This window comes from Saccopteryx leptura, chromosome 2 (assembly GCF_036850995.1).
Source record: "Saccopteryx leptura isolate mSacLep1 chromosome 2, mSacLep1_pri_phased_curated, whole genome shotgun sequence".
Taxonomy (NCBI): domain Eukaryota; kingdom Metazoa; phylum Chordata; class Mammalia; order Chiroptera; family Emballonuridae; genus Saccopteryx; species Saccopteryx leptura.
In genome coordinates, this window is record NC_089504.1 from 160,578,591 (window position 1) to 160,600,822 (window position 22,232).

The 22,232-nt window shown below is 39.4% G+C and overlaps 1 protein-coding gene across 4 annotated transcripts in view; it reads left to right on the top strand.

Moving 5' to 3' along the window:
* The window catches only part of ATP8A2 (ATPase phospholipid transporting 8A2), a 726,487-nt gene that overhangs the window by 224,006 nt on the left and 480,249 nt on the right, over positions 1-22,232 (top strand). For all 4 annotated transcript variants that reach the window (XM_066369169.1, XM_066369168.1, XM_066369167.1 and 1 more), the window contains exons 17-20: positions 14,009-14,114; positions 14,840-14,922; positions 17,671-17,720; positions 19,984-20,053. In XM_066369169.1, the coding sequence (XP_066225266.1) occupies positions 14,009-14,114; positions 14,840-14,922; positions 17,671-17,720; positions 19,984-20,053 (309 nt within the window). The remainder of the gene's footprint in view (positions 1-14,008; positions 14,115-14,839; positions 14,923-17,670; positions 17,721-19,983; positions 20,054-22,232) is intronic.

Consider the following 22,232-nt stretch of genomic DNA (forward strand, 5'->3'; position numbering starts at 1 on the left):
ATTTGTATATTGCTTTGGGTAATATAGCCATCTTGATTATATTTATTCTTCCTAACCAAGAACAAGGAATATTCTTCCATCTCATTATATCTTTCTCGATTTCTCTTAACAATGGTTTATAGTTTTCATTATATAAGTCCTTTACATTCTTTGTTATGTTTATTCCTAAGTATTTTATTTTTTTTTGTTGCAATTGTGAAGGGGATTATTCTTTTGAGTTCGTTCTCAGTTGTTTCATTGTTGGCATATAGAAAGGCTATGGACTTCTGTATGTTAATTTTGTATCCTATGACCTTACTGTATTGGCTTATTGTTTCTAGTAGTCTTTTTGTGGATTCTTTGGGGTTTTCGATGTATAGGATCATATCATCTGCAAAAAATGATACCTTTACTTCTTCTTTTCCGATATGGATGCCTTTTATTTCTTTGTCTTGTCTGATTGCTCTGGCTAGAACCTCTAGTACCATATTAAATAAGAGTGGAGAGAGTGGACAACCCTGTCTTGTTCCTGATTTAAGGGGGAAAGCCTTCAGTTTAGTGCCATTTAATATGATGTTAGCTGATGGTTTATCATATATGGCCTTTATCATGTTGAGATATTTTCCTTCTATACCCATTTTGTTGAGAGACTTAAACATAAAATTGTGTTGTATTTTATCGAAAGCCTTTTCTGCATCTATTAATAAGATCATGTGGTTTTTGTTCTTTGTTTTGTTGATATGGTGTATTACGTTAACCGTTTTACGTATGTTGAACCATCCTTGAGATTCTGAGATGAATGCCACTTGATCATGATGTACTATTTTTTTTAATATGTTGTTGTATTCGATTTGCTAGTATTTTGTTTAGTATTTTAGCATCTGTATTCATTAGAGATATTATTCTGTAGTTTTCTTTTTTTGTGCTATCCTTGCCTGGTTTTGGTATGAGGGTTATGTTGGCCTCATAAAATGTGTTTGGAAGTATTGCTTCTTCTTCAATTTTTTGGAAGACTTTGAGTAGAATAGGAAACAAGTCTTCTTTGAATGATTGATAAAATTCACTGGTATAGCCGTCAGGGCCTGGACTTTTATTTTTGGGGAGGTTTTTAATGGTTTTTTCTATTTCTTCTCTACTAATAGGTCTGTTTAGGCTTTCTTCTTCTTCTTGACTCAGTCTAGGAAGGTTGTATTGTTCTAGGAATTTATCCATTTCTTCTAGATTGTTGAATTTAGTGGCATAAAGTTTTTCATAGTATTCTACAATAATTCTTTGTATATCTACAGTGTCTGTGGTGATTTCTCCTCTTTCATTTTGGATTTTGTTTATATGAGTTCTTTCTCTTTTTTCCTTGGTAAGTCTTGCCAAGGGTTTGTCAATTTTGTTGATCTTTTCAAGAACCAGCTCTTTGTTCTATTAATTTTTTCTATAGTTTTACTGTTCTCTATTTCATTTATTTCTGCTCTGATTTTTATTATCTCCTTTCTTCGGCTGGTTTTGGGTTGTCTTTGTTCTTCTTTTTCTAGTTCCTTAAGGTGTGAAGTTAAGTGGTTCACTTGGGCTCTCTCTTGTTTGTTCATATATGCCTGAAGTGATATGAACTTCCCTCTTATCACTGCTTTTGCTGCATCCCATAGATTCTGATATGTCGTATTGTCATTTTCATTAGTCTGTATATATCTTTTGATCTCTGCACTTATTTCTTCTTTGACCCATTCATTTTTTAAAAGTATGTTGTTTAGTTTCCACATTTTTGTGGGATTTTTTTCCTCCTTTTTGCAGTTGAATTCTAGTTTCAAGGCTTTATGATCAGAAAATATGCTTGGTACAACTTCGATTTTTCTGAATTTGCTGATGTTGTTTTTGTGGCCCAACATATGCTCAATTCTTGAGAATGATCCATGTACACTGGAGAAAAATGTATACTCAAGTCACTTTGGGATGAAATGTCCTGTAGATGTCTATCATATCCAGGTGCTCTAGTGTTTTGTTTAAGGCCACTATATCTTTGTTGATTCTCTGTTTGGATGACCGATCTAGAGCCGTCAGCGGTGTATTGAGGTCTCCAAGTATGATTGTATTTTTGTCAGTTTTTGTTTTATGGTCAATAAGTAGCTGTCTTATATATTTTGGTGCTCCTTGGTTTGGTGCATATATATTAAGAATTGTTATGTCTTCTTGATTCAGTGTCCCCTTAGCCATTATGAAATGGCCATTTTTGTCTCTGAGTACTTTTGCTGTCTTGTAGTCAGCATTATCAGATATGAGTATTGCTACGCCTGATTTTTTTTGGATGTTATTTGCTTGGAGTATTGTTTTCCAGCCTTTCACTTTGAATTTGTTTTTATCCTTGTTACTTAGATGAGTTTCCTGTAGGCAGCTTACAGTTGGATTTTCTTTTTTAATCCATTGTGCTACTCTGTGCCTTTTTATTGGTGAGTTTAATCCATTTATATTTAGTATAATTATTGACACTTGTGAGTTCCCTATTGCCATTTTATAGATTGCTTTCTGTTAGTTTTGTGTCTTGTTTGATCCTTCTCTTTCGTTTTTCTATCTTTTGTTTTTATTTGGTTGTATTCCATACATCTTTCCTCTGTTGCTATCTTTTTTATCTCATGTGCTTCTGTGGTGGTTTTTTCAATGGTGGTTACCTTTAAGTAATGAAAAGGGTTCCTACCCTGTTCATTGTAGCGCACTATTTTGTGAGTACTTTTGCACTCCATCGGCCTTTGCTACTGTTAATCTCCATCCTCTCCCCCCTTTCTTTTTGTTGTTGTCACAGTTTAAATTTGGTTTTATTGTGTTCTTGGAGCTTTTACTTATGGCTTTGTTTTTTTTTTTTGTTCTTTGTATCTGATTGGAGAACCTCCTTTAGTAATTCCTGGAGTGGGGGTTTTCTGATGATAAATTCCTTCATCTTTTCTGTATCTGTGAATGTTTTTATTTCTCCTTCATATTTGAAGGATAGCTTTGATGGGTATAGTATTTGTGGCTGAAAGTCCCTCTCTTTCAGGACTTTAAATATTGGGGTCCACTCTCTTCTAGCTTGTAGAGTTTCTGCTGAGAAATCTGATGATAATCTAATGGGCCTTCCTTTATATGTTGTATTGTTCTTTTCCCTGGCTGCCTTGAGAATTTTTTCTTTGCCGTTGGTTTGTGCCAATTTCATTATGATGTGCCTTGGAGTAGGTTTGTTGGGGTTAAGAAAACTCGGAGTTCTGTTTGCTTCTTGAATTTGAGGCTTTAGTTCTTTCTGCAGGCTTGGGAAGTTCTCATCTATTATTTGTTTGAGTATGTTCTCCATTCCATTTTCTCTCTCTTCTCCCTCTGATATACCTATTATTCTTATGTTATTCTTTCTGATGGAGTCAGATAGTTCTTGTAGGGCTATCCCATTTTTTTAAATTTTTGAGTCTCTTTCTTCTTCTCTCTGTTGTGCCTCAAGTTGCTTTTCTTCTATTTCACTAATCCTCTCTTCTATCTGGCCTGTTCTATTAGCTCAGCTTGTTACCTTGTTTTTCAGCTCGTGAATTGAGTTTTTCATCTCTGTTTGATTTGTTTTTATAGTTTCAATTTCCTTGGAAATATATTCTTTGTGTTTATTGAGTTGTTTTCTGAGCTCCCTAAATTGCCTTTCTGTGTTTTCTTGTATATCTCTGAGTATTTTTAGGATTTCTATCTTGAATTCTCTGTCATTTAGCTCCAAGGTTTCCAATATATTAAATTTTTTCTCCATAGATTTTTCCTCATCTATCTGTGTTACCTCTCTTTCTTTTGTATCCATGATATTTGATTTTCTCTTCCTTAATGGCATCTGAGGGTGGTTTTGTTGATAGTATTAATGAGATTTAATAAAGAATAAAAAGTTAAAATAATAAAAAATCAAAAAGTTTTTTTAAAATTAATAATGAAATAAAAATAAAATTAAAAAATTAAAAAAAGGAAATTATTCCCCCCCCTCCTTTTTTCCTCTCCTCTCTTCTCCCCTCTTTCTTGAGAAAATCTTGTGGTGAACTGTGAATTATATTGTATTTAATAGAACAAACAATGCCTGTAATGGAGGGCCTGAATTGGCGAAAAGTAATAAAGGGGCAAGAAAAAAAATTAAAAAAATAAAATAAAAAATAAAAAAGGGGGGGGATGGACCCACAAAAAGCAAATAATGAAAAAATTTGGATCAAGAGTAAAATGATTTGCGTTTAGGTGTTGGTTGACTAAGAGTTATGATGAGAGGAATAAGAGGGAAACAGGAAAATGGGGGGACAAATTAAAAAATTACTATTGTATTTAGTGGAACAAGAGCTTGATAAAATGGAGAGCCAGGGATGGGAGCACTGCTAGTGATTTAAAAAGGTGAAGTAAAAACCCCCCAAAATGCCACAAACATAAGTTTGAGTCCCAGATAAGATAATTTGTTCGTTATTGAGGTTTGAATGGGAGGAGACGTAAAGGAGAAAGGAAGAAACTAATATAGAGGGGGAAAAGAAAAAGAGAGAGAGAGAGAAAAAAGAGGGAACCACTAAAAGAAGAAAAAAGAAAAAAGAGGAGAGAGAGAGAGAGAGAGTGTTAAAGGTTTTGGAGTACAACCCTCATAGAGAGAAAGGAAGAGGAAAGAAAAGATAATGGGAGATGTAACACTTATGGGTAGTGTAGTTCAAAGAAAGGAGAGAGTAAGACCAGTAGAGAGTTAAACGACCAAATTGGAGGAGGAAAAAAAAAAATCAAGGATGAAGATAAGAGAAACAAACGAACAAATATAATAAAATGGGATAAGTTATAAAGTCTGCGGATTATTCTTGATTTTGAGAGGTTATCTTCTTTTTCTTTCCTCTCCCTCTTCCTGGTCGGTGACTCTGTACCCCAGGTTCTGCCCCTTTGGCACGCTCAGGTAGAGGTTTGCAGTTGATAAGTCTCTATGGCGATGTCATGTATTGTGCTTCAGTCTCGTTGGCAGTCGAGGCTCATTAGCATTTATAGGCTCTGCCAGTGAGAGAGTCCATGTTCCTGGAACCTCTCTCCTAGTCTTTCCTTCCTCAATTAGTAGCCTGATAATCCAGCTATGGGGTTGCTGCTGCCTCTGCCTGGATAGTAAGAGGCTCAAAGAGCTGGCAACTCCCCACTCTATTCCCACTCAGTGCGGGGCTCTGGGTAAGGCTCAGTCAGTCAGAGCCCCTAGCATAATCAGGCAGGGCTTCCGCCCACTCAAAGACCTCTGGCTCTGCCACTCTGTCCATTAACACGGGCGGGCACCCACTTCTGGGGCGCTTGGAGGAAACTCTCGCTCACTATCTGCGTGCGTAGACCAGGATGTCAGGCCGGAAGTCTCTCCCTCTGAGTGAAACCCCCCGCCCGCACTGAAAAGTTCCAGCGTTGGAATTGGCTCTCGCTCCGTCCCCGTGTGCGGCTTTTTCAAGGCGCTGGGGCGGCCTGAGACTCCGCCTTTGGCCCACACAAAGGCCCCCGACTCTGCCCCTCCTTGGGACAACACGGGCTCCCACTCCCGAGGTACTCAGAGGAATCTCCTGCCCACTCTCCGTGCACGCAGACCAGGATGTCAGGCCGGAAGTCTTGCCCTCTGAGTGAAACCCCCCGCCCGCACTGAAAAGTTCCAGCGTTGGAATTAGCTCTCACTCCCTTCCTGTGCGCGGCTCCCTCAGGGTGCTGGGGTGGCCCGAGATTCCGCTTTTTGGCCCACACAAAGGCCCCTGACTCTTCCCTTCTGTGGGATAACACGGGCAGGCACTGCCGAGGCACTCGGAGGAATCTCTCGCTCACTATCTGCATGCGCAGACCAGGATATCAGACCAGCGGCCTCACTCTCTGAGTGAAAACCCCGCCCGTACTGAAAAGTTCCAGCGTTGGAATTAGTTCTCGCTCCCTCCCCGTGTGCGGCTCTCCCAGGGCGCTGGGGTGGCCCGGAGGCTTTCGGCCCACACAAAGGCCTCTGACTCTGCCTCTCTGTGGGATAACACGGGCGCACCCTCCCGGGGCTTTGGAAGGAATCTCTCGCCCACTATCTGCGCGCGCTGACCAGGAGATCGGGTAAAATGGCTGCCCCACTTGTCTTTCTTCGTCTGGGTTTGGCACAAGTGTTAGCTGTATTGCCCGGGTTGTCACAGGAATAGTTTTTCCTCGGCTTGGATCTCCGTGCCACAGCCTGGTTCGGCCGTTTGTGCCGCGACCTGGATCTATTCACCCCCTTTGCCCACCTTAGTTTCTATATTCTCAGTTTCCAGTGAAAGCCACCCTGTTTAGGTTAGTGAGGAAGGCGGAGCATTTCTTACTCCCTATTTCCTTCGGGGTTTGGTTATATATTTAGCCAATTTTTCGCTCGATCATACCTTTGGGTGTATTGCGAAACATCTGGAGGCTCCAAGGATAGGTTTTTCTGTTTCTAGTTGAAGATCTTGTTGAGTTTTGGGGGAGATTTATCGGTATCGCTTCCTACCCTGCCATTCCTCTGACGTCATCTCCTCCATAGGCTTTTTTAAAAAATTAATTTTAATGGGGTGACATTGATAAATGAGGGTACATATTTGAGAAAAAACGTCTCTAGGTTATTTTGACATTTGATTATGCTGCATTGCCATCACCCAAAGTCCAATTGTCTTCTGTCACCTTCTAACTGGTTTTCTTTGTGCACCTCCCCTTCCCCCCACCCTGTAACCCCCACACTCTTGTCCATGTCTCTGAGTCTCATTTTTATGTCCCACCTATGTATGGAATCATATAGTTCTTAGTTTTTTTCTGATTTACTTATTTCACTCAGTATAATGTTATCAAGGTCCATCAATGTTGTTGTAAATGATCCGATGTTATCATTTCTTATGGCTGAGTAGTATTCCATAGTATATATGTACCAAAGCTTTTTTTTTTTTTTTTTGTATTTTTCTGAAGCTGGAAACGGGGAAGCAGTCAGACAGACTCCTACATGTGCCCGACTGGGATCCACCCGGCACGCCCACCAGGGGGCGATGCTCTGCCCATCCGGGGCGTCGCTCTGTCATGACCAGAGACACTCTAGCGACTGGGGCAGAGGCCAAGGAGCCATCCCCAGCACCCGGGCCATCCTTTGCTCCCATGGAGCCTCGGCTGCAGGAGGGGAAGAGAGAGACAGAGAGGAAGGAGAAGGGGAAGGGTGGAGAAGCAGATGGGCGCCTCTCCTGTGTGCCCCGGCCAGGAATCGAACCCGGGACTTCCGCATGCCAGGCCGACGCTCTACCACTGAGCCAACCGGCCAGGGCTGTACCAAAGCTTTTTAATACACTCGTACACTGATGGACACTTGGGCTGTTTCCAGATCTTCACTATTGTGAATAATGCTGCCATAAACATGAGGGTGCATTTCTTCTTTTCAAACAGTGCTATGGTGTTCTTGGGGTATATTCCTAGAAGTGGTATAGCTGGGTCAAAAGGCAGTTCAATTTTTAATTTTTTGAGGAATCTCCATACTGTTTTCCACAGTGGCTGCACCAGTCTGCATTCCCACCAGCAATGCAGGAGGGTTCCCTTTTTTCCACATCCTGGCCAGCACTTATTCTGTATTGTTTTGTTGATGAGCGCCATTCTGACTGGAGTGAGGTGGTATATCATTGTGGTTTTAATTTGCATTTCTCTAATGATTAGTGATGTTGAGCATTTTTTCATATGCCTATTGGCCATCTGTATGTCCTCTTTGGAAAAGTGTCTATTCATTTCTTTTGCCCATTTTTTGATTGGATTGTTTGTCTTCCTGGTGTTGAGATTTACAAATTCTTTATAAATTTTGGTTATTAACCCCTTATCAGACATATTATCAAATATATTCTCCCATTGTGTAGTTTGTCTTTTTATTCTGTTCTTATTGTCTTTAACTGTGCAAAAGCTTTTTAGTTAGATATAGTCCCATTTGTTTATCCTGTCTTTTATTTCACTTGCCCGTGGAGATAAATCGGCAAATATATTGCTGCATGAGATGTCAAAGAGCTTACTGCCTATGTTTTCTTCTAAGATGTGTATGGTTTTATGGCTTACATTTAAGCCTTTTATCCATTTTGAGGGTTTTTTTTTTTGTGTATGGTGTAAGTTGGTGGTCTAGTATCATATTTTTACAGGTAGCTGTCCAATTTTCCCAACACCATTTGTTGAAGAGGCTGTCTTTACTCCAATGTATGCCCTTACCTGCTTTATCAAATATCAGTTGTCCATAGAGCTGTGGGTTTATTTCTGGGTTCTCAGTTCTGTTCCATTGATCTATATGCCTGTTCTTATGCCAGTCCAGGCTGTTTTGAGTACAATGGCCTTGTAGTATAACTTGATATCCAGAAGTGTGATACCTCCCACTTTATTCTTCCTTTTCTAGATTGCTGAGGCTATTCGTGTTCTCTTTTGGTTCCATATAAATTTTTGGAATATGTATTCTATATCTTTGAAGTAAGTCATTGGTATTTTAATCGGTATTGCATTGAATTTATAAATTGCTTTGGGTAATATAGACATGGTTATTCTTTCTAACCATGAATGCTGTATATGCTTCCACTTGTTTGTAACTTCCTTGATTTCTTTTATCAATGTTTTATAATTTTCTGAGTACAAGTCTTTAATCTCCCTGGTTAAATTTTTTCCTAGGTACTTTATTTTTTTGGTTGCAATGGTGAAGGGGATTGCTTCCTTAATTTATCTTTCTGACAGTTCATTGTTAGTGTATAAAAATGACTGATTTCTGAGTATTAATTTTATATCCTGCCACCTTGCTGAATTCATTTATCAGGTCCAGTAGTTTTTTGACTGAGACTTCAGGGTTTTCTATATATAATATCATATCATATGCCAATAATGATAGTTTTACTTCTTCTTTTCTAATTTGGATATCTTTTATTTCTTCTTCTTATCTGATTGCTGTAGCTAGGATTTCCAGTACTATGTTAAATAAGAGTGGTGAAAGGGGGCACCCCTGCCTTGTTCCTGATTTTAGGGGAATGGCTTTTAATTTTTGTACATTAATTATTATGTTGGCTGTGGGTTTGTCATAGATGGCCTTTGTTTTGTTGAGGTATGTTCCCTGTATTCCCAACTTTGCTGAGAGTTTTGATCATGAATGGGTGCTGGATTTTATAAAATGCTATTTCTGCATCTAATGAAATTATTACGTGGTTTTTCTTCTTCCTTTTTTTTATGTGATAAATCACATTGATTGATTTGCAAATATTGTACCAGCCTTGCCTCCCCAGAATAAATCCCACTTGATCATGATGTATGATTTTTTTCATATGTTGCTGAATCCGGTTTGCTAATATTTTGTTGAGGATTTTAGCATCTAAATTTATCAGGGATTTTGGCCTATAATTTTCTTTCTTTGTGTTGTCTTTGTATGGTTTTGGAATCAGAATTATACTCGCCTCATAAAAGGAGCTTGGAAGTCTTCCTTCCTCTTGAATTTTTTTGAAATAGCTTGAGAAGGATAGGAGTTAGTTCTTCTTTGAATATTTGGTAGAATTCACTTGTGAAGCCATCAGGCCCAGGACTTTTCTTTTTTGGGAGTATTTTGATAACTGTTTCGATCTCATTTGTTGTAATTGGCCTGTTTAGGTTTTCTGATTCTTCCAGATTAATTTTTGGAAGATTATATGTTTCAAGGAATTTGTACATTTCATCTAGGTTGTCTAGTTTTTTGGCATACAGTTCTTCATAGTATTTTCTTACAATATTTTGTATTTCTGTTGTGTCAGTTGTTATTTCTCCACTCTCGTTTCTAATTTTTTTATTTGAGTCCGCTCTCTTTTTTTTCTTGGTGAGTGTGGTTAAAGGTTCATCGATCTTGTTTACCTTTTCAAAGAACTAGCTCCTGGTTTCATTGATCCTTTGTATTGTTTCTTTGCCTCTATGTCATTTATTTGTGCTCCGATTTTTATTATTTCCTTTCTTCTACTAGCTCTGGGCTTTACTTGCTTTTCTTTTTCTAGTTCTTTTAGATGAAGGGTCAAATTGTTTATTTGAGCTTTTTCTAGCTTCTTAAGGTATGCCTATAATGCTATGAACTTCCCTCTCAGTACTGCTTTTGCTGTGTATCATAAATTTTGAGTTCATGTATGCTCGTTATGTTTGTTTCTAGCAATTTTTTTATTTCTTCTTTGATCTCATTGTTAACCCATTTGTTATTTAATAACATGCTATTTAGTTTCCAAGTGTTTGAGTATTTTTCAAGTTTTTCTGTTGTGGTTGATTTCTAGTTTCATGCCATTGTGATCAGAGAAAGTGCTCGATATGATTTCAATGTTTTTAAATTTGTTGAGACCACTTTTGTGCCCTAACATGTGGTCTATCCTAGAGAATGTACCATCAGCACTTGAAAAGAATGTATATTCTGCTGCTTTAGGGTGAAAGGTTCTGAAGATATCTATTAAATCGAGTTGATCTAGTGTGTCCTTTAAGTCTGTTTTTTTTTTTGTTAATTTTCTTTCTTAAGGATCTATCTAGTGATGATAGTGGGGTATTGAAATCCCCTATTATTATAGTATTGCTGTTGACCTCACCCTTTAAATCCATCAAAGTTTGCTTTATATATTTATGTGCTCCTGTATTAGATGTATAGATATATATAACGGTTATATCTTCCTGTTGGATTGCTCCTTTTATCATTATGTAGTGACCTTCTTTATCTCTTACTATATAGCCTTTGTTTTAAAGTTCATTTTGTCTGATATAAGTATTGCTACCCCAGCTTTTTTTTCATTTCCATTTGCGTGAAATATTTTTTTATCCTTTTATCTTCAGTCTATGTGCATTTTTGTTTTAAGGTGTGTCTCTTGTAGACAACATATGTATGGGTCCTGTTTTCTTATCCATGCAACTACCCTGTATCTTTTGATCGGATCATTTAATCCATTTACATTTAAGGTTATTATTGATTTGTAGTTGTTTATTACCATTTTATTCTTTAAAACTGTATTCCTCTTTTGCTATATTATTTTTCTCCTTTGATCTGTTTACAACAGGCCCCTTAGCATTTCTTGCAGCATTGGTTTGATTGTAGTGAATTTCTTGAGTTTTGTGTTTTGTTTTGTTTTTTGTTTTTTGTTTTTGTCTCGAAAGCTTTTTATTTCTCTTTCAATTTTAAACGATAGCCTTATTGTTATCCATAGGATTTGAATTAAGTTTGTCTTTCTCCCCTAATTTATTATAGAATGTCAGGTTAAGTAGAGAACCAAATGTACTTTCATTTTGTCTTGGGTTTATATTTTTGATCTTTAAAAATTTTGTGTGACCTTCTACTCAAGATAGAAACTTAATTTGAATGTGTGTATGAATTTCTTTATAATGCTCAGAGAATATTTTACTATTAAGTTTATTTATTTGCTATTACATCTAAGGCTCTCTTTTGGGTTGATTAACCATGGGAAAGGTGACAAATAGGACTAGATAGTTCTCTGATGCAGAAGGTAATCTTAAAGTGAAGTCATGAAATTAAACTGCTTTTTGATAAAATTTCTTAGCCACATTTGTGATGTTGGCCTTGGGGAATTTATAAATTCCCCAAGTGTAAGATTTCATGGAACTGGAATTTATTTATTTATTTATTTATTTTTTTAATTTAGACGAGAGGAAGGGATATAGTGAGGTAAACTCCTGTATGTACCCTGATGAGGATCCACACAGCAACCATGTCCGGTACTGATGCTGGAGTACCAAGCTATTTTTAGCACCTGAGGCTGTTGCACTCCAACAGAGCTATCCTCAGCACCTAGGGTCATGCTCAAACCAATAAAACCAGTGGCTGTGGGAGGGGAAGAGGGAAAGAAGGGGTAGATGGAGGTGGGGAGAAGCAGATGGTCACTTCTCCTGTGTGTCCTGGCCAGAGTCGAGCCCAGGACATCCATACCCCAGTCAGATGCTCTATCCCTTGTGCCACTGGCCAGGGCCTGAACTCTAATTTAATGTGCATTTTTTTTCCTGAAGGCTGATAAGAAATAGCTGTATGAATAGTTGTGATCCTTTTCTATACAATTGCTCTTAAATCACATTAGAGGTCAGAGGAGAAACTAAAAATGTTAAAAATGTTAGTTACTATTTGTGACTAAACAAAAGAAAGAAAGAAAGAAAGAAAGAAAGAAAGAAAGAAAGAAAGAAAGAAAGAAAATAAAGATAAAGAAAGTAGAAAGAAAAAAGAAAGAAAGGAAGAAAGAAAGAAAGAAAGAGAAAAAGGAAGGAAGGAAGAAAGGAAACTCCATAAAATATAGCAAAGGCTGAATTATTTTCTGAATGTGAAAATAGAAACCTTTCTCAAATTTATAATCAGCTCCTATTTAAAAATGAAACATTAAAGATAGTAATTTTAAAATAACCTTAGGAAGGAAACCTGGTGTCACCACTGTCACTGTACGTTGTTCTGAAAGTGCTGGACTATGCAGACAGGTGAGAACTAAACACATGCATGTACGGGAAAGGGAAGGGAAAGCGATGGTCTGTGGGCAGTATAATGGTCTGCCCTGATAATATGGGAGGTACACTGGAGAGCGAGTAAGAGTGTAGTTACAACTGATATTGAATTAATTTATAAAATTACACTTTTACTCACATACAAACAATAAACTCTTGTAAAATATAATGGAAATGAGATTACAGTCATAATATAAAAAGCAATAGTGTAGTGCCTCATATATCATAGGCATGTAGATATTTTTTGAGTGAATAAATATTAATCATTAGTATTAATAAGTTAATGATAAATTAATGAACAAAATATCCCAGGACCTCTATTTGGAAGCTTTAGAAGCCTTTAGTAAATAGGAATACATGCTGTTTTCTTAGATGGGTAGACAGTATTAAGATGTCATTACTCCACACATTATAAATACTATAAATACTGTCTAATCCCAACGAAAAATGTTAGGATTTTGTGTGCAGGATGGAGAGGACAAAGAATTGTTTATAATATGTATCCATGACAACTCTGGGGTTTTTTTTTGTTTGTTTGTTTTCAGTGAGAGAAGGGGAGGCAGAGACAGACTCCTGCATGCACCCTGACCAGGACCCACTCTGTAAGCCCATTAGGGTCGATGCTCTGCCCATCTGGGGCGTTGCTCCATTGCTCAGCAACTGTGTTCTCAGCATCGAAGGCCGAGGCTATGGATCTGGGGCCAACTTGTTCCAATTAAGGCTGCAGAAGGGGAAAAGTGGGAGAGAGAGAGAGAGAGAATTGAGAGGTGGAGAGAAGCGAGAGCGGGAGGGATGGAGAAACAGATGGGCGCCTCTCCTGTGTCCCCTGACTAGGAATTGAACCTGGGATATTCACATGCTGAGCCAATACTCTACTACTAAGCCAACCAGCCAGGGCCTGTTTTTTTTTTTTGTTTGTTTGTTTTTGTTTTCGTTTTTAAATGTAATAGGCCAAGGGGTTATTGCCTTACAGGTTGTAAAAGCGTCATTGTGATGGTGTGGAAGGACCAGGGTTGCTGAATCAATTCTCGCTACCATGATCCAACACAGACTTGAGAGCCTTCTGTTTGACTGGTCTGGGGATGTATTCATGAGCAAGGCCGATAGGCAGCTTACCCTCCTCCCCCTAAAGATGTGTGGAGGAAACAGGTAGTCAGCAGGGTGCTATGGGTGTCTTGGGAGAGGCACTGGCTTCCTCTTTGTTTTCAGCTGATCACATGGGCTAGCATGTCAAGAACGGTGTTCCAAAAGAGGTGTGACAGCAGCCTTCTCAGATGTACTGACTGTTAAACCATAGTCCAGAAGATAAGTAAATAGAAGAATGGTCTGAACATGTGTAAGGGGCAGCGATGGACCAGCAGGAAGGGTGAATCTTGTTGGAAGAACTGCAGCCCCAAGTGGCTGGAGAGAGCTCAAGAGGGCAAATAGCAGGAGTTGGGGCTAGATGGTGAGTAGGTTCCAGTCACGGGGACCTGAGTCCATGTAGGGATCTCAGCCTCTGTTCTAAAGTGGCAGGAAACCATTTCAGATTTTAGGCAGGAGATGACTTGACTCTTAACTCTAAATAAGTCAGTGGTGTCATAACAGATGTGTTTCTGGGTTCCCTCTGTAGCCCACAGCTCCCTGCATCCAGGAGTTCCTCACCCTTCTGGCTGTGTGCCACACTGTTGTTCCTGAGAAGGATGGAGGGAACATCATCTACCAGGCCTCTTCCCCAGGTAAGGCCTTTTGGCCCAGGCACCCTGCTGTCCCCTTCTCTGAAGACATGGGTGTTTGCAGTTCCTTGTGAGAGATGTGATGGTGTAGCCTGCCCTACAAAGACCCCCACTAGTCTCTGACCTCACACAGTTTGCAGGCTACAGCTGAAACTGTTAGAACAAGGGAAGCTGCTGCTGAGTTCTACTGACTTTGACAGCAGGAGGAGGTCTCAGGCCATCTTGCATTTCCTATCCGAAGTCATTATGCTAGTCACTCTCAGAGTGAGTGTGGTTGATTTCTTTATTCGCCCCCTGGCCCCCCATGGATTTTCCAAATGCTAGTGAAGCTGTGTCCTGGAGCACTAACTCTACCTACTCCTGGTGCTCTGTGAATGCCACGGTGCTGGAGCGAAAACATTGCTTACCCAGAGATGTGTAGTCAGAAAGTCATGCGAGTATCACTTCAGTTCATTAGAGAACTGAGCTCCAACTGAGAATAGTAAGTATGTAATCATTCTTGTCCCCATGATTTACTTTTAGGTCCGAGTCTTCCCGCTGAACAGAAGTGGTTCTGTCAGGCCCCTGGTGGGAGGAGGAGTGAGCAGGTGCCTTGTATACCCAAGTGCACACGAGGCCTGGCCTCTTTAACTGGTGTAGGTTTTGTTAATTTGAAAAATAATACTTGCTAAGCAGAATACTGGCATTACCAGTGGTTAGTCAATGTTTCGTCAACTCTTGATTAACAGATGAAGCTGCTTTGGTGAAAGGAGCTAAAAAACTAGGCTTCGTCTTCACAGCCCGGACTCCATACTCGGTCATCATAGAAGCTGTGAGTGACACTCCTGTGCACCTCTCCACCCCATATATCACCTACTTTTTTGAAGCCTGTATATTTGAAATAGCATGACTGTTGTGAATACGGTAGCTAAATGTCTATTTTGTTTTCTGTGAGAAACTAGGCCCATTCAAAATCTGAGGATGTTATGTGATTGGTTATGTTGCTCATTAATATTGTTTCTGCATGCATTTGCAGTCATTTTTCTCTCTTAACGATGCTGCCCTAGATGTCAGTGCAGGGATGTGGAATTCTTTGTAGTAAAGGACTTAAGAGGCCTCCTCTTTGTTCTGTAATCATCAGGCAAACAGCTGCAGGGCCCACTTGCTTTGAGGCAGCTTCGGCAGCTCTGTCCCTGCAGCCTTGGTGCCCAGCTGTTCTGTACATTGACACCCTTGCTCCACTGGCTTCAGTCTCCTTGGCCAGGAGAGAAGGGAATTGGCACTTACGATCTTTTTTTTATATACACAAGTTTTTATTCCCCCTAGAGTCAAGGGGTTTATTTATTTTGTGTTTTTTCTCCCTTTAGTTTCCCTCTCAAGAAACCTGAGGGAGAAATTTGGTAATAGCAACAAATTTAAATCAAGAATGAGATCACATAGGGACCCTTGAGATGGGGAGCAGGAAGTGGTGGTTAGGAGTGGCAAGGCACTGGCGTTTTCATGATGACCAGTTAGAGGGCCCGCATTTTACTACATCTGGGTTGATGCAGGCCTGGAGGTAGTCACTGCTTTCTCTCCCTTCTGCCTCTCTCTACCCCTCAATTTGGGGATGACTTGTGGGTTGTTACAGTTTTAGGCTTTATTTGCCCTGAAATCCCTCTACCTCTTTAATACATTTGAAATTCACTTCTAACTTACATAATAAATCAATTGTTCCTGAATTAGTGGTAGCCCATTGTTTTCTTTGCTTATATCAAAATCTATAATATATTATATCTTATATAGAGTACCCATTTCTTGACATTTTCAGTGTCTTTTCTTACGGCGTGCAGAGGTCAGCTCATGTTTGTTTATTTCATACCACGGAGAATTTAGCTTAGAGAAGTGTGCAAAGTGGAACGAAGTCTGACTGAACGTAGAATTTTTTTCCTCAATTTTTTTCATAAATGTGGTCTTCTTTCCCTTCATTTTGAGGAGACTTTTATTTAGAGCTTTGTGGAGGGTGCTCAGCTGTGTGGTGCTTGTCTGCATCCCAGCGGTGGGATCAGAATTCCATGTGGACAGCGGGCATGGTGGGAGAGATGGGGGTGGGGGGCTCTGCTCTGCTCACAATGCCAGATAAATGTGGGGAGCCAGAGAACCAGCTGATGTTGTCATCATGGTGTTACATGTTGACAAAAAATGGATTGATACTCCTTGGTCATTTCATTGAACTATTAAGGCCATATTTCTGAGAGTAAAAAGTACCTGATTAAGATTTATAAGTAATAATAACCTTAAAAAATGGTATTTAACCATTAATATTGGGGTATTATTAAATCACAGATTCCCAAGCTGGTTTACATAGTGTGGCCTTACTGACCATCTTAATATCCAAGTCCCTGATCTTCCCACAGGAGTGGTTGAATATCAGTGCAAAGAGGGTTCCTGGCAGTCACAGCCCTAGTGTCCCAGGGGGCTAAGAGTGAGCACAGGCATCTGACAAAGTTGGGACAGACTGAGGAGAAAGGGAACTGGTGATTACAGAAAGAGAGGAGTAAAAGCTGGTGAAAGCTCGTATAAGTGGATGGTTACTTGTATTTTAGGATGGAAAGAGAAGGGGTGAGGAGCTGTGGATGGAACAGTAATTATTCAGTTCTACAGTGTGTCAGTCATGTGCTCAGTGATTTGCGTGTCAATTTATTTTCTCCAAACTAGGGGGTGGGTCCTATTGCCATTTATAAGAAAGTTACACACTTAGTGGAGAAACTGAACTCAAACTTGTATCTGTTGAACTCCAAAGCTTATATACTTTTCACTGTGATATATTGAGGAAACAGAGACAAAATTTGATATAAAAAAAGTTTGAAAATAGCACATACATAATCTGGAATGTTCTGGAGAAAAAAATTGAGAGTATTGAGTTTCCAACTTTGAAGAACCTGAGAAAAAACAATGGACATTTTATTAATTGCCCTAAAATCTGATGCTAATTCATAATTCCTTGTTCTAAATATAAAATGCAAGAAGCTTTAAATTCCTAAAGTTTTTTCCTAAATTGAGGACACAGGCATTTGGCAGCTAAATCTAACCAGACCTGACATGAGGCTGTTGATCTTTATAAATCTCAATGTTGATTAGTCAATGTATTTTGCCGAACAAAACTGATGTGCATTACAAGGTATTGCCCTGGGGATGTTAATGGTGTATGCATACACTTCTATAAAATGTGTTAAATTCTGAATGCAGGAGTCTAACTGGCCTCGAGGTTTCAGATGAACCTACCTAGCCTGTGTCTTATGTTTATGTCTTGGAAGTGGCTATGCACTAAAGTAACTGGAGAAAAATGAGAAGCTAATACCAGAAGAGGGAGCTCTGACCCCACCAGACTGACTTGTAGGAAACCAGTACCTGTTGATAAAGCTTTTGCGGTGGGTGGCGGAATGGGCCGCACAGAAAGAAGAATGCGAGTGAACCAGGGGTAGGGGGACTGAGAGGGAGGGAGAGAAGTGTGTGTAGAGAGGGTTATGAATGGGGAAAGAGTTGTTTTGAGATTTTAATACATTTCTTCTCAGTTCAGAACCTATTTTTCTTTCTGTAGATGGGACAAGAACAAACATTTGGAATTCTTAATGTCCTGGAATTTTCTAGGTATGTTTCTCTTTCATGCACTTGAAATAAAATACATACATACATACATACACACACACATATACACACACACACACATATATATATATATATATATGTATATATAGATATAATAACTTCATCGCAGTGTTTGCATGATGGTATGATTAAATATAGTACTTAAGTATTATATATAGTAAATATGTATCCACAAGCCCTCTTCTACCTGGAATTTGCGAGCTTTCATGAGAGGAAGGGAAGTAGGTAAATTACCTTTTTTTTTCTCAAATGAAATGTGCTTTTGTGTTCTTCTTTTGCTTTAGATTTTCAGAACCTGGTGTTCTTGCATCAGGGACCACAGACACACCTGTATAGGTTGGAGTATGTGATGAGGGCATTCTTACTATTGGTTTCCCCAGGTCCATTGAGTATTCCCATGCAGAGTAAGATCAGTTCATCCCATCATAGCCTTGGTCTGAGCAGGGCAGGTCTCCTGTGCGTGCTTGGACTCAGACTTGCCCAGTGTAGTTTAGTTAATATGAAATGTTGGAGTACTTATTCGATTATTTGTCTTCCTAGATCATTCATAGTTTGTTATAAAAATATCTTAATGTTTTGGTTTTTTTTCCTCCTCTTTAACATTGACCTGTCCATACTAGAGCACGGTGCTGTTGCTATTCCCAAAATGTCTTTTCCTTTTATTATATAAAATTAGGTGGGTTTTTCAATAACCTTTGTTAAGTGATACACAAACTGTTTACTCTGTCTGCTTTATAACCTGTTTGGAAAAGATCAATTTTTTTTACTCTTTTAGGTAATGCTTTCCAGCCCTGGATTTTAGTTGTAGGACTGCAAACTTGAACTTTGGTGGGTCAGGAGCTTTTACAGTTGATTGTGCAGTGAGAGAGAGAGGTAGTCGATAACAGTAGTCGTTCACATAGGGAGTAGGGCACCAAGTCCGTGTGTGGAGGTGAGGGATATACTAAACATCTCTACAGACTTTTTGTGGCCCATGTCTTGTTGATGTTCTCAAAACTGTCTGCTGTCATGTGGCTGTGTTACTAGGGCCAGCAATTATGAGAGGGAGAAGAAGGGGAAAGGAGAGTTAGATAAAAACAGGTGGATATGGATGGAGATATGAGGATATATTTTTTAAAACTTATAGGAGAATAGAGGGAACAGAAGATCATTTGGGGTTATAGTTGTGGTTCTATTTCATTTCCGTTGATTCATCTTTCTCCACATACCACTTGACCACTTCTTTGAAATAGTTGGTGGCAACTTTGCTTCATTCAGAAACTGAAATGTGGGGTGAATAACTGCTCAGAGCACCTGGATTCAATCCAGGTCAGAGAGAGTGCTGTGGGTCAGGATGTGGGAACATACACAAAGCTGGGGAAGGAATGCCCCTTAGTCTCTGGAGCTTATAGTCCATTGGAGATCACCTTATTGAAAGGCCGAAGAGATGGGGGGGGGGGTCAGGGCCCACTGTAGATGGGACATATTTCAGGAGGATGAAACGTTGTCTGTGAAGGCATGGAACTGAAGGACTGGGGAAGGACATTTATGGGTCTTCTAGTGAGCTCGAAGCCCAGTATTGTGTGTGTGTGTGTGTGTGGGGGGGTTAGTGGGAAATAAGGCGATACTGCAGAGCTGGCTGGAGATTGGCAGGAAGAGGAATCTGTGGGCTTTGGGGAGCCGTTGAAGGCTTTGTGAGTGAGGATGGTCACAGGGAACAATGAATACGGGTGCCCATGTTGGAGTGGGGAGAGGAGTGATAGAACATATTTCAGTGCTCCATTAGCGCTGTTCTGTGAATTGGTCATTCCCTTCTACTACTCTTAAAGGAAGAGCATGAGGAACTTTTGAGTTATGCAGATTTATAGGGAAGCTTCTGTACTGTGCTCTTAGTAGGCAGGTTACTTAATTTCTCTGAGCTGTGAAAATAAAGAAAAAAAATTTTACAGAGTCTTGTCAGAAGTTAATTAGTTGTATATAGTAGATGCTCAAATTCTGCATTTCTCTGTCTACTGGAAGTAGCTATACTCATGAGTCCTTATGGTGGGGACAGGAATAGGTTTACATTTATTATATGTAAATAAAAAAGACTAGGAGATAGATAAAATCTTACTTTGAGGAAACGGGTAGGGAGATATGGAGCTTGGTCATTTTGGGGACTGCCAGACCACCTTTTGATTTGTTAGGTGTTCAATCAGAGGACATGGGTCCACAAAACAGACCAATGAGAACTTTCCTTTCCTTTTTTTGTTTTATACTCCTACAGTGACAGAAAAAGAATGTCTGTAATTGTTCGAACTCCTTCAGGACAACTCCGTCTTTATTGTAAAGGGGCCGTAAGTATTAAGTCCTGCATAGTGGGGAGTTCTTGGTAGCCACTGTGTTGACCTACAGCTTTTTCTAATTGCAGTCCTTGTCATCCCTGAGCGTTTGCCCAAGGTTGAAAGGCTCTTTCGGGTCAGCCATCATGTTAAATTAGTAGTTAAAGCCCACTGAAGATAATGCTGGTTTAAGCGAGGGTGGCAAAGATGGTCAGTAAAAAGCTTGCTTATAGTCAACAACTGCTTTCAGAAACAGTAACTTGCTGTGTCATGGAAAATCTTGGGAGTATGAACTCTGATTCCAATTTACCACTATTGTGCGGTGACGTTGAAAAGATAAAGTAATTTGTGATCATCTTTATATATACAGGATGGGGCAAAAGTAGGTTTTCAGTTGTGAGTATGTGAAACACAGAGTTAATAAAGCTACTATAATAATCATAACCTGCATGTCTTTTTCCATCCAAACAACTGTAAACCTACTATTGTCCCACCCTGTATGATTATAAAATGAAGATTGTATGTGTGTGTATGTATATGTGTGTGTGTGTATGTGTGTGTGTGTGTATGGTTACTTACAACAGCTATTCTCAATTTTTACAACTTATTTTTATATTCACTACAGAGGGCTATGTGGTAGGCATGAGAATTATGTCCATTTGTGGCCACATTTTTACTGCCACTTTGGTCAGTTTCCTAAGTGAGGCTTTTTGTCCCATCTTGAGTCACAGTATTTAAATCTAAATATATTATCTTTAAGGAAAAATGCTATTGTACATGAGCCTGACTTGCAAAACTAAATCCTGTTAAATTATGGTCCTGTGTGTGAGGGAAAGAATTATTAAGCTCATTTTATGAGCCTGTGTCAAGAATATGAAGTTGAAACTCTTACTCATCTTTACTAACTGTGGGAGCATTGTCTTGAGTACGCTGTAACTAGAGCTTATAAAAACTGAGTAATGTGATGATGTCAGAGTAATGGCAGCATGAGAGATACCCTTGATCTTTCCCCTTGAAATTTCAACAAAATGAACAGCTATAACTCAGTGAAGGAATCCCAGCTGGGCTCACAGGCTTGCCTGAAAGATCCATGCACCAAATGAACTAAACATGGGAAGGGTTGAGAAAGGGGGTGGAAGATAAAATACACTTGCAGTTGGCTCTGGAGAGGTGAGGCCTGGGCTGTTGGGTTTTCATTCACTGGGACTCTGGAGAAAGGAGAAACACAGAGTAACTAGGTCTTCTTCTGCTGGGAGGAACAGAGAAATTGGAGGGAATTTGGACCATACTTTGGTTCAGAGTATGGGGTCACTTCCAGTGTGCTCACAGTCTGCTGGCAGCCCACACTTGGACAGAGACACAGAAATACAAAGTGTGGCCCCCTAGCCTCTCAGATCCTGCCTCCTTCCCCTAGCTTATATAGAGCGTGGCAGAGACATATAACACAGCTGAAGAACAGAGTTGCTCAGTATCTTGTCCCCAGGGAGGAACACCCAAACATCTAAGATTGCCATTGCTAAAGCCATAAACCTCACAGCATGCCCCACACATCATCACGACTGCAGCCCTGCCTCCATCCTTGGCACAGCAGCTTCTCAGTGGACGTCAGCCTGGGATTTCACAGAGCTTAAACTTGTAATCCAGTGCCACCTACAGGAAAAAAATACAAAACACCTCTTTGAAGTCGGCTTGGGTGTTTGGGGGGTATTTTTATTTTCTTTTGATTTTTTCTTTGCTTTAGTTTTATTTGTTGTTGATTATTGTTTGTTTTTATTCTTTATTGTTTGGTGTTTTTTTCTCTTGTTTTTCTTTTCGTTTTTGTTGTTTTTTGCTTGATTTCTTAACAATAACATGCCAAATGCCCGCAAGGCATAAAAAAATGAATACCATGGCTACTCAAGAAAGAGATGCAGTTCAGAAAGAAAAATGATAAATTGCCAGAAAGCAGTTTCAATCACATGGAAACTTCAGAGTTAAAAGAGAGAGAATTCAAAATTGAAGTAGTGAAAATACTCAATAAGATGTAGAAAACACTGAGAGGCAACTTAATGAGCTCAGCAAACAAAATGAGTACCTCATCAAGGAGATTGAAACTTTAAAAACATGAATTGAAAAATGAGCTAGCAAGTTTAGCTAATAGACCAGATAGAGGAGAGAATCAGTGACATTGAAGATAGGCAATGAGAGATGATAC